General features: G+C 43.3%; 1 protein-coding gene across 1 annotated transcript in view; it reads right to left on the bottom strand.

Annotated features, from left to right (window-relative positions):
* The window catches only part of med13a (mediator complex subunit 13a), a 78,774-nt gene that overhangs the window by 1,920 nt on the left and 57,903 nt on the right, over positions 1 to 18,951 (bottom strand). Inside the window, 18 exon segments of the mRNA XM_062433879.1 lie at positions 219 to 383; positions 561 to 703; positions 1,061 to 1,249; positions 2,730 to 2,888; positions 2,991 to 3,133; positions 4,069 to 4,292; positions 5,099 to 5,290; positions 5,652 to 5,883; positions 6,135 to 6,552; positions 6,838 to 7,027; positions 7,368 to 7,591; positions 8,169 to 8,336; positions 8,825 to 9,747; positions 13,532 to 13,728; positions 14,284 to 14,495; positions 16,224 to 16,314; positions 16,641 to 16,762; positions 17,266 to 17,296. Coding sequence (XP_062289863.1) covers positions 219 to 383; positions 561 to 703; positions 1,061 to 1,249; positions 2,730 to 2,888; positions 2,991 to 3,133; positions 4,069 to 4,292; positions 5,099 to 5,290; positions 5,652 to 5,883; positions 6,135 to 6,552; positions 6,838 to 7,027; positions 7,368 to 7,591; positions 8,169 to 8,336; positions 8,825 to 9,747; positions 13,532 to 13,728; positions 14,284 to 14,495; positions 16,224 to 16,314; positions 16,641 to 16,762; positions 17,266 to 17,296 — 4,023 coding nt within the window.

Consider the following 18,951-nt stretch of genomic DNA (forward strand, 5'->3'; position numbering starts at 1 on the left):
TCAAAGTCTAACTGTTCTATATACTTGCCTTACTACAGTTTATTTTTTGTTCCCTCTCTTTTTTTTCTTCCCCTAAACGTGTGCTTATCGACCACACTAGTTTCACACTAAGTTATCTTGTTGTTCCACCGTAAAAATACATTTTTATGCCACTTTGTGCTTGTGGAAAAAGGCAGCACTACAAGAAGGCTATCATGTGGGAGGGCAGAGTGTGGTACCTTGAGGAATAGTGGACACTGGTTCTGAGCCTGCGGACAGGCTGACCAGAACCAGTCGGGTAGGGGGCCGGCTTTGGCTGTGGACACAAAGTAGCCGAGGGCGAGGGGCTGCTGCAGGAGGTTAGGAACCTCTTCATGAGACTCCATACGATCCGTACTCTGACCCTGCACAAGGTAGAAACTCATGGTTAGCTTTGTACTAAGTGTGACAGATTACACACAAACACGCTCTCATGGTGCTTTTATTTATTTATTTATTTAGTTTAAAGAACAAGTGTGAGATCAATTAAAGACTACTTTCAATATTTCATCATACAAGCACAGATGCATGCTGTCTCTCACCTTGCTTCCATCACCTCCATGGTGGTAATGAGAGCCAGGGGAGTGTACTGGTGATGTGTTGGGTGAGATGTTGATGATGTCTGGGTCCACCAGCTCGTTCTCCTGGTCCAGCAGGTCAAAAATCCCGATAGCATCAGACCCATCTGAGGAGAGCAGGAGAATAAGTCAATAAAAACATGTATTTTAAGTGGCAGTAATTTGCAGCGTGTAACTGTTTTTATTCCTCAAAAGACATAATATTTGCTCAACTTAAATAACCTGAAGACACTTGAGGCTGCTGTCGGTACACTTAATATATGAGCAAGCACTACAACAACACTCACTCTTAATAGGCTGGAAAAGTAAACAGGAATGATTTGGAAACAAACAGTACAGTAATTGCTGCGTTTCCTTTCAACATTAGTGAGTTTGTTTAAGGTCGAGCAGAAAGGACGAGCCGCGCTGATTTAAAAAGCAAAAGAACTCCAGGGAATGACCGTGGGAGCAAGGGCGCTACTGACCAGTGGTGGCATTGAGAATGTCGATGTTGGGGTCGATGTTGGTGTAATTGGAGCTGGCCACTTGGACGAAGGCGGAGGTGGGGAAGACCAGGATGTGGGTGCAGGATGTATCCTGTGGGGTGCTTAGCTGGGACGTCTGCATGTTCAGGGTGGTGCTGCGGCCGAACACGGAGCCCGTCGACACAGAGTCTGATGGGATGCACAGAGGAAAGGAGAGAGAGCGGTCGATAAACGGAGCGACTGAGAAATGAGAATTCTTGTCATGGTCCTTTTTATTTACTGTGGATAACATCTGTTAAGTGGACTCTGACTGAGCAAATGTTTGAGCTGCACACATCAAATGATTCGACAAAAGGAGCATAACAAACCCCAAATGTAGTATTTCAGCATCTTTGAAACTCATCAATACTGCAAAACAAACCATTTAAATGTAATCCTCTATATATCTCTCCACAATGGTGGTTCTCAAAGTGAGGTCCGGGGACCCCCAGGGATCCTTGAGGGGGTTCCCAGCAAAAGGGGAATCATTTATTTTCATTATAATTCCATCCGTAAGTAACACAATGACAGGATGCGGTTTTCATAGAAGCAAAAATCTAACCAGATGGGGGTCTGTGGTCTTATTTGTATCAGTTTTGGGGTCCTTATTGTGAATAAGTTTGAGAACCACTGCTCTATAGAACTACTGATAACATGACTTTAATTGTACTCTGTATCATAGGAGAATCTTGACCAAACACAATAATAAAAGACCAAGTGGAGACATTTAAGTGTCAGAGATTTAACTGATTTAATTTCATTTTAACCAATTCTAATAAGCAAATCAAGTTACAGCTTAAAAATTGTGATAAAAAATGACTGCTCAAATATTAATGTCATAATTTTACAATGTTAAATGTATAGACTGCATAAAATAAATGTACGGTGCAGGTTTAAAAAATATGTCCTGTACTTAAAGAAACTAGATTTAAAATGACAGCTGTTGACTGTAAAATCCCTCTAGTCATAGTTCTAGTGTGTCTCTACATCTGAGGCTAGCACAGCCTTGCTAATCTTTTTCAGCTTGAAGAGATTTTTAGGAGGGAGATGTCCTCAGCCCGGCATCGCTCAACACAATCCTGGTATGATGCACTGACAATCCCCCACTCGTTTCCCAAAATAAACCCATTGATCTGGCTCTCCATCACACCGCATTGAGATCAATGGGCATCTGAGAGGTAGTGCTTTATGAGCGAAAAGGTACATGATCTTCCCTGCCATCAATCTGCTCTGGACAAGGAGGTGACACGCACTGTGATATGCTGCAGCCATCCATCACGCCACACACACACTCTGCTCCGCACACACACACTCTGCTCCGCACACACACACTCTGCTCCGCACACACACACTCTGCTCCACACACACACACACACACACACACACACACACACACACACACACACACACATACACACACACACACACACACACACACACACACACACACACACACACACACACACACACACACACACACACACACACACACACACACACACACACACACAGCCCAGCACACACACACACACACAGACATTAGGGCCGCCTTTCTTGGTGAAGTAATGGGGTGTTCATTAAAACAGATACTAAGTGTATTTATAATCTTTGCCGTGTGCACACGCTGTACCTGGCATGATGATGAAAGATCCCTGGGGCTCCATGGCGACCAGGCAGACACTCAGGATGCTGGGAGTGTCTGAGGCGGAGATGCCACACATTCGGCACATTTCCTTCAGGCGGCGACTCAATGACTGGAGGTTTCTCCTGCTCAGCAGAATACTCCAGTCTGGAACATCAGGAGAGAGCAGCAGAGGATGAATGAACAGGTAAGACACTAATATGAAAAATATTATAATGTCTTGCATATTAGCACACCAATTCTCCTTACCTTTTAACTCTCCGTGCCCTATCCTGCCCAGTCGGCCAATCACCACCCTCCAGGGTACTGATGTCATCTGCACCAGTCCTAAGCACCAATCCCACAGCTTCTGCAGGCCAAGCCGCCGAACCGAGCCCTTTTTCCTCCGCGCTCTGCAGAACACACAAGCAATAACCACTTTTAGTATGTATTCAGAACAAATATTCAAACATTTAGAAAATCCTTTAAAATATAATATTTTTGTGAGCCCAGGCTCGCAGGCAAACCTCGTTCTCAAGAATGCATGTGGGCGGTGTACAGACCACGCTTGACTGACAGCCATGTTCATTTTCTCTCGAGTCTTATTTGTATTTCAGCGTTGAGGTTTGGTTTGACAACTAGCGTGACATAATTGATGCAAAAATCACAGTTTTGATATCGAGCTGACACATTTGGAGTGTTGGCGACAGCTGCCGTGCACCTTTTGTAAGGTCACAGACATTTGCAACGCAGCTGTGACTGGATGTGGGACATATACTGAGGGGGAAAAAAAATCAATAAGTTGAGAATGTGGAGTGTGATGGCGAGTCAATGTCAAACATCGACTACACCGTTGTGACTGCTAGACAATCATATAGATGATTTCTAGGGAGCACACTGTTAAAGAAAAGGTACATTTTTTTCTTTTTGTTCTAAAAGAAAATGAAAAAAGACTATTTAAAAAAGTTTTTTTTTTAATGCTATTGTTGTGTGTGTGATGAAAATTAAATATAATCAAAAACCTAATTGCAAATGAACTTTACTATAAAAGCAAACACTGCATGACAGATTTTCTGTCACACACTCTGCCATTGTTATGGGTTTAATGACTTACGGTCAATTTTGAACCAGGATGACAACTGGCGTCAAAAATGAGGTTAACTCAAAAATGAGAAAATTAGGTATAATTTCATTTATATGAGGCCTATTGACTACAATTTCCAAAAATACATGTAAAAGCTGTGGTAATAAGTTGGAATGAAATTGGCTAAAAAGGTCTAACACAGAATTGGGTGATTATTTATAACCTTTATTCTTTATAATATGATGCTAATGGTGGTAGCCTTACCTGTTGGGAACATCTATGTTAATGATGCAGGTCTCCAGCAGTTCCCCATACAGGTCAGTGCACGTAGCAAGGATCCAACGCTGGTCGTGGGACAGACAGTACCCCACAAACAGCACGTTGTATTTCTGTGACGCCTCACCGAATGTCTCCCCAAGCTCTGTCTGCTTGTCCTTTACCGGCGCCAGGATGAATGGAGGTGTATACAGACGCAGACACTCCGGCCTCTGCAGATGGGGAGGTGAAGATATCAGGGGGGGGGAAAAAGGGATTAAGGATAAATGTTCAGCCTTTTTACATAAATGAATAAAAAAAAATTGGACGTGCTCCAGATATGTAAATAACACTGATTGGCTGCTGGACTTTTACAGCTGCAGGAAATCCTCTCTTTCAATATGCCCTTTTTTTATTTTTTTGCTGAATTCACATTCTCAATATCTTTTCAAGTAAGAATGTCCATTATGCGATTCCCATTGTCCCGTCCCGTATCCCAGTTCTCCCAGCTAGGCGGCTCAAGGTTTACCAGTGCGTTAAAAGGAAAAGGTAGCACTAGCTGCGAGGAAGGAAGTCAACTGAATTAGGTCTTGATCTAAAGCGCCCCTTTGTCTAAACCTGGAGTCTAGATCCCATTATGGAGGTCTCAGGGAGCTAGCCAAGCAGATAATGGAAAGAAAACTCTGGGAGTAGCACAGGGTTACAAGTTCCCTTGGTCCGGTGCCAAAAAAAAAAAAAAAAAAAAAACCCTACGAGGATGGTTAGCACTAAAAACTCTATATCTCATTGCTTTCGCTCTTTTAAGCAAAGACTGAACACGGCTGGAGCAAAAAAGCTGGGTCAAATCAGATCGGGTTGTGTCTGGCCCAGAGAGCTGAAGGCGACTGAAATGCTGCTGTGAGGACAACGCTACCGTGCTAATGCCAACAAAAGATGCTAAAAGGATAGAAAGAAAGAGCATGATAGCACAACTGTGTCTGCTCTCGAAGATGGCTTGTGTCAAAGAAACAGAAACCGAGCGCTACGTATTCGCATTTACCTCTGGGCTCTTCAGTGCCGTGTCGATGGCCAAACCCGGGCCGAAGCCCGTCAGCGACTTGACATTGGTGGAGGTGGGCAGTGGCCGTCTGCACTGAGCGAAGACAGAGAAGGCTAAAGACTTGAGGTGCTGGGCGTAGATATGGCGGTCTTCACCTCGTACAGGCTGAAGCAGGTATTGGCAGGGGACGATCTGAGGTAAAAAAAAAAAAAAAAAAAGGTAGATTTTTTTAGTCATTTTCGACACACTCTCTAAAATGATCCTTCTACTATAATATCATATCTACTACTTAAGGACAAGTGGCATTGACCAAGTAAGGTACCATTCATTGCTATTATATTGCATTATACTGTTAATGTGTTTCTTTTTTCTGTCTACTCAGAGCACAATGTTATTAATCATGAACAATGTAGTGCTTCAGGTGATGATGGATATGTCTGCAATGATGCCACTGAGCATAATCTGTTAACCATTGAGGAGTAATTGACACACCGACTTTGAATTCACTATTAATTTCCACTCACGCAGCATCTCTCTGTGGAAGTCTACTTACTTGCACAGAAATAGAGTTGCGGATGTGTGGGGGCAGGAACTGAAGCATCTCCAGGTAGCAGCGTAGCAAACCCAGTGTCCACATGCTGGAATGGGCCGGGACTGGCCCCGGGCCACCATCGGCTTCCTCGTAACTAAAGGGGTCCACAATGTAAACAACGATGGCGGGTGGATACGAGATGGCGTGGGACTCCCCGTCTGTAGGCACGCCCACCTTTTCTCTTTCCAAAGTGCTGGGGGAAGGATCACAAACACAGTATTATAACAGCAATAATTTTACTATGGAATTATATTATTATTATTATGTCTTGTTATTTTAAAGAGGGAATTAACATGTAAGTTAAGTGCTTATCAGTGATTTCACAACAAAAACTCTAAACGTAATCCTGCAGATCATAGCTTCTTGTGATTTATAATCACTTGGGTATAAAACTGATCACATACAGTCAGTTGATGCTATGCAGGTTGGTGTGTCCTGCAGTACCTTTCAGGAGGCTCTGTGGGGCCCTGTGCCTGGCTACTGGAGTTGTCCCCTGAGGTGCCAGTATTCTGGGTACCAGCCTGCTGTCCCAGCTGTCCACTCTGGGGGCCACCTCCCTGGCCCTGGCTGCCCATGCTCCCAAAGGGGGGGAAAGAGCTGGGCTTGGCAGGCGGCATCCCGCTGCCGAGCTGGCCTGATGATGTCACCAGGCTGTTGGATGGCGCAGAGCCATTTCCGGTCCCGCTGTTGCTGCTGTTGTTGTTGGGAACGGAGGAGCCTGCTACGTTCACTGAGCCTTGCTGGCCGACCGAGCTGGAGGTGGAGCTAGACAGTTGTGTGGATGGCGACTGGTTGGACGAGGGCGGGGTACTGGGCTGTGTCAGTAGGGAACTGTCCAATGGCTGTGATGCGAGGTATGGAGCTGAAGGGAGAAAGAGAAAATCACCATTACACTTTTCTTAACAAATGTAAGACACAAGAGAAAAAGAAAGACAGTTTACTCCATTTCAACTTGAGCTCTTTCGACACTGATTACTCTAAGCTCTGCTTTCATTCAAGCCGTCAAGGCTCCCTAGCTTGTCTTTTTATAATAACAACACCAAGTGATGTCAAAGGTGGAACTTCAGGAAAAAAAGAGTTGAGTCATCCAAGCAGTGAGCAACAGAACAGTGTGGCAAAGATGAAGTAGGCTGTAAATGACAAGTACCGAGGTTGTGGCGGCACACTTGTGCATAGAGTTTGAGCTTAGTGAAGGCGTCGCTGTTGTTGCTGGCAGCCTTGAGGAACCAGTCACTGACTGGCTGATCCACAAGGTTCTTGGCTCCGTTGCCGCCGACGAGGACTATGCCATCAGGGTAGCCTTTGGAAATGGGCCGGTGCTGGCCTAGTCGACATGACTGTGAACACAGATACAGGCCAAGTGGCAAAGACAATAAGTGTATGAACTAATACATACATTCATTTCATGTGAACATGGTTTAAAAAAAAGGAGGCTTGAGTGGAGTTGCAGTTGATCTTTTTTTCATAAATCAGGTCAACAACAAAGTATGTTTCAATATATTTTCAAGTTTCCAATAAAAAGTGTCTTGGAGTCTTAGATAGTTATTCTATTTGCTTAATTTCATTGCCAGGCATCACAGAGGAAATACTGCCAAAGCTGGGTGGAGATGAGCAAAGCAGTGTTTATTTGGATGGTGCTAATACTGAAGAGTTTCCACCCTTGTTCAGAGCCTCTACCTCGTAGACAGCTGTGAGGTCTCGGAAGAAGCTCTTGGCGCCACTGAGCAGGGCCTCGTTGTCAGGACAAACCACCAAGTACCCGATGTCCCGCTGGGAGCCGAAGGGATCCAGCAACAGTTTCTCCCAATAGGGCAGACCGAACGGAGACAGCACCACAAAGTCATACTCGTAACCCACCAGGAAGGTGGGGATGGGCAGGGGCTCTGGGGACTCATCTGTGCCTGTGAGAGTGAGGGGAGGTGAGGAGGAGGACAAAGAAACACAAAGAGCAAAAAGAAAGAAAGAACAGTGAGTGAGCATTGTTAACAGGTATGGTGTCAGCTGTTCTCCCTCCTCTTTCGCCCTCCACTGTGCATCAGAATGTGAGGTCACCAAACGATCTGACAGCTCCTCCCGACAGAGCTGACATCTGGACAACAGCAGAGGGACCACGCTGCCAATTGATCTGACAACATTCAGAGTTTTTCCACTCCGAGACACACACGCCCCAAATGTCAAGCACACCAACACCGAAAGTTGTTATCACCCTCAAAGTATCAGATTTGAAAGCCAATACTGTGGTGCTCAAGATGACACATACTATGATCCTTTACTTACAGCTGTGAATTTCAGAGAATCTTATTCTTGGCACAACAGTCAGAGGCCCTTTTATATGTTGTGAAAAAGACAAATTCATTGATATCTGATTTTAAAACACCAACCTCTAGTTTTACCTCTAATCTGATGATCTGGTGACTAAACATGAGTGAGAACCGTGTATCACATGGATGAACTCCCCCAGCTTGACCCCAGCTTTACCGTATGAGCCCCGTCCGGCCATCTTGTGGAACTGCTGCCAGGTGAGGGGACCCTGAACGCCCCACGACCGAACCGTCCTTTTCTTCTGGATGGCGTCCTGGAGTACGGGCTGGAGTGACATCAGCACCCGCAGAACGTCCTGAGAGCACAGCGCGCTCATGTCCACTGCTGGAGAACGGATGAGTAAAGGGGAAAATGAATCAAACATGAACATGAAAAACTAACAATTGAAAAAACAGACTAGACATATCAATGAGATTCTAAACAAGTCTTTATGTCCTAGAATGAGGTATTTTTTATGCTTTAAGCCCTAATTTTGGCTGTGTTACTTTGATAGCATGAGAAAACAAACATTAGATTTTTCTTTTTGTAACATTATCTCATTTGAAGCAGCACCAAAGGTTTCACATAATTAAACATATATTACATTTTTTTTATTCGTTTGTTTTTCCTTTGGAGATCAATAACTTAAAAAGTGAAAAACTAGAAGAAGAAAAAATAATTTCCAACAGCCTTGTCCAGCTTTTTATATTAATATAAAAACAGTCAGTAAATGTAAAAACATCATTAATTAACTAATTAAGTAATTTTTGGCATGTATGATCAAAAAATACAGTACTTTACTCCTAAATCTTCCGTTGTGCTTTGTTTCTTACCATTTTGTTTGGACCAGTGGTGCAGGCAGGTGCTCTTGACCAGCGCCTCATCTACCTTGCCACCAGACATGTTGTCCATGAACTGCCTGCCGTGCTCCAGGGCCATGTAGCAGTCGCTGTGATAGTCCCTCTCCTCCACCCTCACACACGGCGGCACAGGGACCCCGCTTGGCCCCCGTGACACTATGTCGTGCTCTGGTATTGAAATGGGTGAAAAGGGGTTGGTGCACTGGTCCTGCATGAGGAGGATCAGCTCGTCTGGGACGCGGTCTCCCCTCCCGACCCCGCTTCTCTCCAGCGAGGAGAGCCGCAGCTCCTCGAAGCGCTTTTCCGCCTCGCGGCTGACGTCCGAGCCGCGGCCGATGATATCCAGCTCGTCCTCCAGAAAGAGGCCCGAGCCGTTGCCGTAGCGCCGGTTGACCACGGCGCTGAAGCCGCAGCTGCAGGGCTCCTGGGCCTCGCCGACGGGGTCGCTCAGGTACACGCCCACGTCGGCTCCTTTGATGTTCATGTTACACACGCAGATGCAGCAGCTGTCGAAGTTGCAGTCCTTGAAGAGGTTCATGACCGACTCGGAGAGGATGAGGGTGACGTAGAGGCTGTGGGCCTCGGGGATGGAGGGTACGGTGGCCGGCTCCACTGAGTTCAGCGGTCGGCAGGTGGAGGGGGTGGATGCTGGCGAGTACAGGTCGGAGTTCTCGTATTTGAGCGAGCCCTGGACGCTGGAGGGGCCTCGAGGTGTGCGTGGGGTGCGCGGCGTTCGTGGGGTGGGGGCGGAGAAACGTGGGGTGGCAGGAGAAGGCAGGATGCCAGCGCCACTGTTGCTTGGTGGAGCGCTGTTTGACATGAAGGGTGTGTGAGTCTGAGGGGTGTAGCTCTGGTTGTAGTCCTGGTCCATGGTGCTGCCCACACTGGGGATGTTACTGAGGGAAGAAAGACAAAAGGATATGAGTAAGAACAGATGCAGAAGCTAGAGGATGCTACAGTCACTGTGGAAAAATGGGGCTGGGGGAACACTGAAGCCTGCAGTCATCAGTGTTCAAAAAAGAAAAATAAAGAAATATTTGCCTACAACCTTCACAAGACGAAAAAAATAAATAAATTACCCTTTGAAAATGATGAAATGTCTTGCATCATTTAACGAATAAAAACTAAACAGGGAACGGACAAATTAATTAATTACTGTTTTAATTCAAAGTCTTATTGAACCACCTGTGTGCATGTGTGCTCCAGACGAGTAAAACAGATTCCTCCACCACTTAAAAGTATCTCTTGTTGAGAAGATGATTTAGCAGTTTGACCTGTTGCACCACATCTAATATGGAGCATCTTGCATTCAGTCACGTTCTGTCCCTGCCAGTAATGTTATATAATGTTACCGACTCTTGGAAGAAACAGATGGGCTACATTCATCTACAGTCCCCTGACAATAAGAAGAGAAGAAGCAGCAAAACAGCTGAACAAACTAAGAAAACATGCAGGCAGCGTGCCGACATTTAGAAGAATGTAACATTATCAAGTGCTGAGGATGTGAGTGTAATGTGAAGTTTACTTTAAGTTGGCTAGCTTTCATGTTTTCAGCAAAAAACCTAAAACTTCCTGTAAATGCTCACTTCAAAAATAACACTTTGTTATGCAATGTTTTGGTTTCTCCTGTCAGACTAAACCCAGACTGTGAACATCTTAGTCAACAAGTGACTGAACCCAGCTTCTCAATGAACATTTAGGGAGGACAGTCAGACTTTTGCATTTGTGCATTGACATGGACACTGTGTGTGGAAAAAAATAACAGTGCCTTTAGTGCTAACCTTGCGATGGATAAGAACAAAACCTGTAACCATGGAAACTGTACACCACAAAGATGACAATAGCTGCAGCCTCAAAACGCTTTAAAGACACAAATTAAAAATGCATGACAAAAATTAGACTAAAATGTCACTGATTAAAAATAAACTTGTGCTGATTAAAGCTAACAAAAATAAAATGTCTAATAATTGACTAACGCTGATATTCATAATTTTGTCAAAAGACTAAGATTAAACTAAATCAAAATCAGTTGCCAAAATTAAAACTACCTGTGAGGACAATTACAAATTATAGCTATTAGAAAACAATAAATTGCTATTGCTTTTCCATGTAAAATACCTCAAAAAACCTCATACACAGTTTCTCTGGACAAAAGGGATCTTGCTTTTTTTTTTTACCTTTATTTATTCAGGCAAGTTTCACTGAGAAGAAGCTTCTCTTTTGCAGCCTGATCACATTCACATCTGGAAGCTTCCCAGTACAACCACAGTCTAATCTGCTGGTCACTGAGCAGCTCCACTCCAGTTAGGGTTAAGAGCATTGTTCAAGGGCACCTTAGTGATTTATCCACATATATCCTGCCAGTCCTGGGAATTGAACAGACAACCTCATGGTCACAAACCTGCTTCTCTAAACTTTGAACCGACAACAAGCAAGAGGTCCAGCTTTAGTACACAGAAAGTACGTGTTCATCCAGCAACTTTCAGGACATTGCCTCAAATAACAACATACCGTTATCTAACTGTCTGGCTGCGTTGGTGAAGATAGTTCAAGTATAATAAGGCAGTAGGGCACAACGACGTTCACTACAAAAGGAATGCAGAACGAGCTCAGACTGCACACATGTTTACACATGAGAGAACAAGAATGCGGCAGAGAGAGTGAGAGAGAGAATGAAAGACAGAGAAAATGTGAAACTTGTAGCAAAAAAAAGAAGCAGAGGGAGCGAGAAAGACATTCAATAAACATTTCAACAATCGGCCCTCTGAGGTAAGGTTTATTTTTGGGGGCTGGCAGGCTACTGTGAGGAAGCAGAGAGAGAGAGAGAGAGAGAGAGAGAGAGAGAGAGAGAGAGAAAAGAGAGAGAGAGAGAGAGAGAGAGAGAGAGAGAGAGAGAGAGAGAGAGAGAGAGAGAGAGAGAGAGAGAGAGAGAGAGAGAGAAGAGAAAGGGAGGGAGAGCACATCATGTCCCTAGCTGTATGTGAGGAACAACTCCTGGCACAGACCCATTAGAAGGAAGTCCCAGCACTACCCTCTCCCTCTCTCTCTCTCTCTTTCTCTCTCACTCTCCTGCAGCCAGGGCACGTTCGGGATGGGATGCAGACGTGAAGGCCGCTCCAATACATTGTTATAAGGTCTTTACTCATGACTCTGTGGACACTGGCCAAGCTTAGCCAACCAAATGCAGACACATCTCCCTCTTTTTAAAGCACATCTTAACATGACTCTGGACCCCACTTACACACTTTCTATATTTTTGATTTTAAAATGTGCACACCACTGATGCTTAGTCTGTTCTACATTTTCTGCCATATGGGAAATTTGTTTAAAATAATCTTAATAATCACAGAGCAACAGTATGCTCCCACAGTTGCAATTAGTTGTGCTGCAAAAGGAAATTATTCCTTTTTATGTATTAGAGAAAAAAAAGGAATGAAAGGCAGTCAGCTCAGCCAAATCTGCTGAATAAACTACACACTGACACTTCACTTTAAAGCTATAAGCAACATGTCATGCCTTGTTTATAAGCCACAAGACCCCCCCTCCCCCTCCCAACCACAATCACACCTGAGGAAATGCTTTGAGGGCTTTGCTCCAGGCTGTTTGATCAGTTTACAGCGTTTGTGTTGTTTGTTCATAATTGAATGGTTTACAGTGTGTTTTATGTGGTTGATTCATTATATATGAGGCAAAATAATGTTAGGTTGACATTAAAAAGTGAAGCAGGTGGTGCGCATTGTGGTGACATTTTCTGGTTAGATTTACATAAGTGCCCCTCTCACATTTAGTGAGCCTGTCAGATATCATTTTCTCTGTTAATACAACTCACAGAAATAATAAAGGAATCATTTTAAAGTTTAACCTAACTGTAATAAATGTCTGTGGTCTTGATTATAAAAAAAAGCATAAAATCAATAGAAGTGTTTTGGGGTTTTTTCTGATAAACGTATTGATTAGACATCTCTGGAGAGTTGTGGAGGTCAACTGTGACAGATGAAATAGTCACTAAGAGCTGCTGTGAGTGGTGAGATGGCATGGAGCCACTGTGGGCGCCCCACTCACCACTCCAGTGATAATCCTCATCTTCAACCAAGGAGGCATTTTACACTCATTTCCCTGCTCCGCCTGAGGCAGCCATGCATGGGAAATTGAGCAGTCTGCTAAGGGGGTGTCCGGGGAGAGACCAGAGGGTGTGTATGTGTGTGTGTGTGTGAGTGTGTGGACAGAAAGAGAAAGACTGGAGTGTGAGTGTATGCTTGCTTCCTTGCACACTAAAACACAAACCAGCTAGCACAGCCTTGGCATCGCCCTTAGCGAGCCTGAGTTAGAACGCCTCAGTAACCTTCTGCCAAGATCATCACTATGAATTATAAGGAAACCTTTAAAACAGGATAGATAGGAATTATCCTGATCTAAAGGCATGTAGAGGTATCAGCAAGGTCAGGTATTGACACCACTGAAATCACCTGAGGTACTTCAGTAAATCTATAATTTTACTTCACTAGTTGCATCATAATACTGTCAACTGCCCACACTAGTCTGATATTAAAAATGACAGCTGTGTGATAACAACAACTTCAAAAGATGGGACTTTCTGCTCTCACAAGATGAATTATGTATTTTTTAGAACCGGCACACGTTCTTTAAAAACCTCAGTGAAAAAGCACAACAGCAGCATACCTGTCCTTGTTAAGGTAGGACATGACAGGCACAGGGTTGAGCATCTCCCGGCCCATGGTCCAGCTTGGTCGGTAGATGCAATCTTCTGGTACTTTAATAGGTTGTAGACACTGGCTGGGCAATGTCTTCAGGGGAGCAAACATGGAGCAGCCTACGAACGCCTGGTACATCTCTGGCTTGTACACGAATGAATAGTCCTGCGAAATGGATAGAAAATAAGATCGAAATTTAATTATGTCTCCGCTGACCCTTGCAGGGAAAATCTGTCCTCCAGGAAGGTTAAAGCACGGGGACACAGCAACATCAGAAATGTGAAGACAGTGTTGTAAACAGGATGAACTAAGGAATCAAGAAAATACTAAGATTATACTACCTTATATTCTTCGAAACACCACATCAGTGACATCAGTGGCAGCTTCAATTAAGTAATTTTAATTTTAATACCTAGATAGATTTCACACAGTCTAAAATGACAATGTGTATTTTCTGTTTGGAGTTAAAAAATAAACTAAGGTGCATGTAGTGACATCATCTAGTCATATTTCAAAATGCTGGTGATTTACGGTCAGTACAGTCAAGTTGGTGAGAAAATTCCCAAGATTCTGCCAAAAAATGAGCCCATCAAAAAACCCACGAAAAAAGTTATTCACTTGGACTTGAGACATCTACTGACTCTTGCAGCAATCTTACCTACTGGTTCAGTCAGTTATAATTGAATTATTACTAAACAGATTTACTGCCTCTGGACCCACCTTGATCTCAGATGGCTTGGGGCTACAGAAGCTCTCCTCCACCTCAATCTTGAAGTGGCCTCCCAGAGATGATGTGCCATCCAGGGAGGTCATGCCTTGGTTGGCATCCATGCTTCCGTAGTCCTTGTTGCACATGTTCATGGGTGAGTAGCCCATGATGTGCTGCTCCAGTGAGGGGGGCGTAGGAAACATCTGGTGCAGGTCTGCTGAGCCTGGTACAGGAGAGGAACAAAAGGCTATCATGTGGGCAGTATCAATACAGCAGTGTAAAATACTCCATTACAAGTAAAAGTCCTGCATGAAAAAAATCCTGCTTAAGTAAAAGTACATAAGCATTAAAAGCAAAATATAATTTAAGTGTTACAGTAAAAGTAGTGGTTTGGGCTCTCCAGCTGATATATGTTATATATGACATTGTTAGATTATTAATACTGAATCATCAATGTGTATGCAGCATTTTATGTAGTAGCTGCTGGATCATTTGAACATTTACTGAAATGAAACTATGTAAGAAGTTTGGAGGGAAAAATCACTATTTGGTGAAGTTGTTAACAACTCATAGAAATCTGAAATGTGAGCCCGACTACACACTGCTTTTTATAAGATTTCAAAAGACGAAAAGGTTGGAAACCATTGGTTTCATCTTTAACAAAATATTGTATTTTAAAAGCTTGTTATATTATCCATTGTGACACATATTCATCTGAAAAGTAACTAAAGCTGTCAAATAAATGTGGTGGAGTAGAAAGTACAATATTTCCCTCTGAAATGTAGTGGAGTGGAAGTATAAAAAGTAGCATCAAATAGTAGTCCAGTACAAGTACCTCTTAATTACAGTACTTGAGTGACTAGTCACTTTCCACCACTGCATGTTGATGATTTGACAATGTAATATGTGTTATTTTAGGCTGTGCAAAGAAGGTTGCTGACATATGTTTTGCTGTTCTGTGACAAAATCATCTCATAACATGTCAACCTCCAAAACTAATGAAATGTTAACATAGTTTGTCACAGTTACCATGACAAGCTCATAAGCTTTTTTTCTTTTTCTATATGTTGTAGTGAGAGTAGTTCCAGACCCTTTGCAGAGCTGCTTCTGCAAAGTTGAAAAAGGTATAAAAAACAAGAGCACCCTGTTTTAATTATATTTTAATTTCCATGAGATAATTCTTCTCTACACTAGAACGACAGCTTCCCTGGTTTAAAAAAAAAAAAGGCTGTAGGCAAAGATGACCAGAGACTATGTGGGGAATATCCAAGGCTTCAGACTGTCAAAACAGTTTGTAATTGCAAGATGCACCCAGGGGGCCTGAAACACAATTCATGGTAAAAGGGCAGAGCCTCAAACTGAACAGTATCTGTTGATAAAACTAAAGCAAAATGGCTGATCTGAGACCAATTTGCTTCACAGTAAAATGCACAGTGTCCTTAAAATCTCTTCAGTTCTACATTAGAGTCTCTGAGCTCAAAACCTAAGGATAAATAACCAAATTAATAAACAGTCCAACTTTTAGCTGCTGGTGTTTTGTATGTAATAAACTGGGTGTCACTTTAAGGAGTCTCTGTCAATAGCCCAGAAAGCCAAGGAGACAACAAGACAGCAGCTACAGAATGACTCTGTCAGCTGTCAGAGGAGTTGATTAAAAACATTTATCCACCACTAGGTGGCAAAGGCGAGGGTGAGCTTCAGTGATGCTGGAGTAGTAAAAGCCTTAATTTTATTTAGTGGATTAACAGATGATGCCTTTTCTCTAAACTGAAATTGCGAGTGGGGGGAATACTCTGTTTTAAGCTTTTAGCTAAATCTCAGTGTACCATTCTTCACTTTCAGGGGCCTCACAAGTGTGACCAAATCTAGATTAACACTTGAGGTTAAACCACCCTTGTAATTTAAGGGGTGTTCAGCAAAAAGAGAGACAGATTTCAGTGAAGATACATACTAATGCAGGATACGGGGTCCAAACTGGATGTCTTCGGTTCCTTGCTGCCAAATTTGTCATCTGTTCCGTTTACCGGTCGTCTGGAACCAGGCTGTTGACAAGGAAAAATAAAAAATTAGCACCTGACCATTTGGGTAACTCGAAGTGTCAGTCAATAAATTCATTTCAGCTGCATTCTCACACCTGTGACACCTGCAAGTGTCACACATAACATCTTCTTAGTGTAAATGCAGTGTGTGGTGAGAGCTGTCAGCTGATGATGGGCAAAGTGGACACACTGCTCTGGTACATAAATGCCAGTGAAAAAACACACACTCATACAGACACATACACACACACACACAAAGTCACACTTTGCCAGACCACAGTCTATGTAATGTGATATTCATTGCAGCGTGAGCCAAGGTCCCTACTAACCGCCATATCATCCTCGTCCGAGTTGAAGAGGTTGTCCAGGTCGTTGATGGACACCACCAGGTCTGTCTCGTGGATCAGGCTGGTGGAAGCAATGCGGTTCTGAGCGGCCGCCCGCTGAGCATCTGCGCACACACACATAACACAATGATAAAAATAACATATCACAGTTCTGACGGTGTATGTCCACAAGTAGCCAAAAATCTGGCTTCTAGCTATGATGGTTTATGCTGACTGACTAACCGGGGTTGGTCTCGAGTCGCTGTATTCAATCAATTCAGGAAGTCGATTTTCTTCTAAATTCAATTATCGAAATGCTTGTGGCATGACAAATCTGTTATATGAGATTTAAATTAAAAATAATTGGTAATGAATGCTCCTTATTTTGTGAATGAGTGTAGTTTCTATTGACATGCTGAAAGGGTTGAAATGAAAATTGAATTCGGTATGCTACTTCACCAGATCTGAATGGAAACGTAGATGCAGTAGTGTGCCCTTTGGCTTCACTGTGCAGGTCTTCTGAGAGTGGCAGCATGATTATATGTTTGTTTTTGCTACAGCAACCAAGTCACAGAAATAGCCAAAGGGGGAGGGGGTAAAAAAAAAAGAAAAAAAGGAGGCTTCTTACCATCTGATGGACCTGCTCCTCCATCTTCACCCTATGAGGAAAAAAAGAATGGAAAAGGTTAGAGGATGGGAAGAAAACATACATATACAAAGAAGCACAACAATCAAACAGAGAATATTTGATTTAATAATACTCAGGATGCACCGTCCAGACTAATACACTGTTTATGAAAAAATATGACGCCAATCCCATGTCGAAGCTTTTCCTACAGTCAGTTTCATAAATGTTAAAATGTGGGTGTGTGAAATCCTTTGAGCCTCAAACTGTGATTAAGAACTACGCTAAATAAATTTGACTGAATCTCAGTTGGGATGAATCACAAAACAGAACTCAGTGATACACAAAACAAAACATGTGTCATCAAACAGCCTAAGAGAGCCATTTAAGATTCAAATCACTAAAGAAATCCCTTCTGAAATCAAGGCAAAAATAATAATAACGTCAAATAAATAATAATGACATTAATACTGTAGCATTAAAAAAAAGAAAGAAGAGAAACTTGGATAGAAACAGAGGAACAGGGGGAAGGGACTGCTTGCCTCTGCTGTGGCAAATGAGATTTCCAGTGTGGATCAGAGTGAAATCATGATCCAAGGAATGGCCTCTTAGGCTCCCACCCAGACATCAATATCTACGAGGACTGGCCTTCTCTCTCTCTCTCTCTCTCTCTGTGTGTGTGTATGTGGGTGCTCTTATGACCAGTTGTGTGTACACTGTGTGCTGTGCAGTGCTAGCCGGGGAACAGGAATGTTATGTTCTAGCCATTGATTTCATTACGCTCCAGGGCTTTTCTCTGAGTAACGCCGGCTTTAATCTGTCTCCCTTAAAAAGGACCAATCCACTGCGCTTCACAATATCCGCACCAAGGCCACAATCTATAGGTGGTAACGACGCCTTAACCCCCTATCAATTGCCTGGCCTTGTGTGGGGTCTTCTTCTTTTTTTTTTTACATATTGCCAAGCTTGTTTGGCTCCAAGGCTGCTTGCATAAAAGCATCCCCCCATCACATTTTCCCTCTAGTCTCACTTCATACTCTACTTTAATCCAGCCGGCTGCGACACAGGCGTACCACTTCTGTGCAATAGGATAAAATGATGCAGTGATCAATGCCTCTCCAGTTTGAAGATTGCAGACTGACTGCTGGAGATGCTGATGCACTGTTTACACTTCGTCTCGGCACTCTATAGTGATCCAGCAGTAAGTGGTTTAATAGTCTGCTGAGCACTGAATAAAGATGTTGTAACAGCTTGTCGAGCGCTAAACACACTCTCTAAAAAAAAAAAGGGGGTAAAACTACTGGAATCCCAAACTTTAATCTTGAAATACTTAATACATCTATAATGGGGAAATTCTCCTGTGGTCCTAGTTTATATTCAACATCATCCAGGTAGGAGGTTCAGCATCTTGCAGCTACAAATAATGAAAAAACGCTCTAACACTGAGGGATTATTACTCTGAAGTAAAAAATTATGGAGAAAAAAAGGAATCTAAGTGTCTGCAAACAGTCCCAACAAAGCATGTCGATATACACACGGCACATAAAGCAGACAGTGGAAAGGCTCCATTGCACACATTGCTCTTTGGGGACTCTCCGCTCCACTGGGAGCTGCGTTCACCCTTAAATTTTAGCACAGACCGGGAGGCGGGCAGCCTGGTCTTCACCAGAGAGAGAGAGAGAGAGAAAA

This window comes from Scomber scombrus, chromosome 14, assembly GCF_963691925.1.
Source record: "Scomber scombrus chromosome 14, fScoSco1.1, whole genome shotgun sequence".
Classification (NCBI taxonomy): domain Eukaryota; kingdom Metazoa; phylum Chordata; class Actinopteri; order Scombriformes; family Scombridae; genus Scomber; species Scomber scombrus.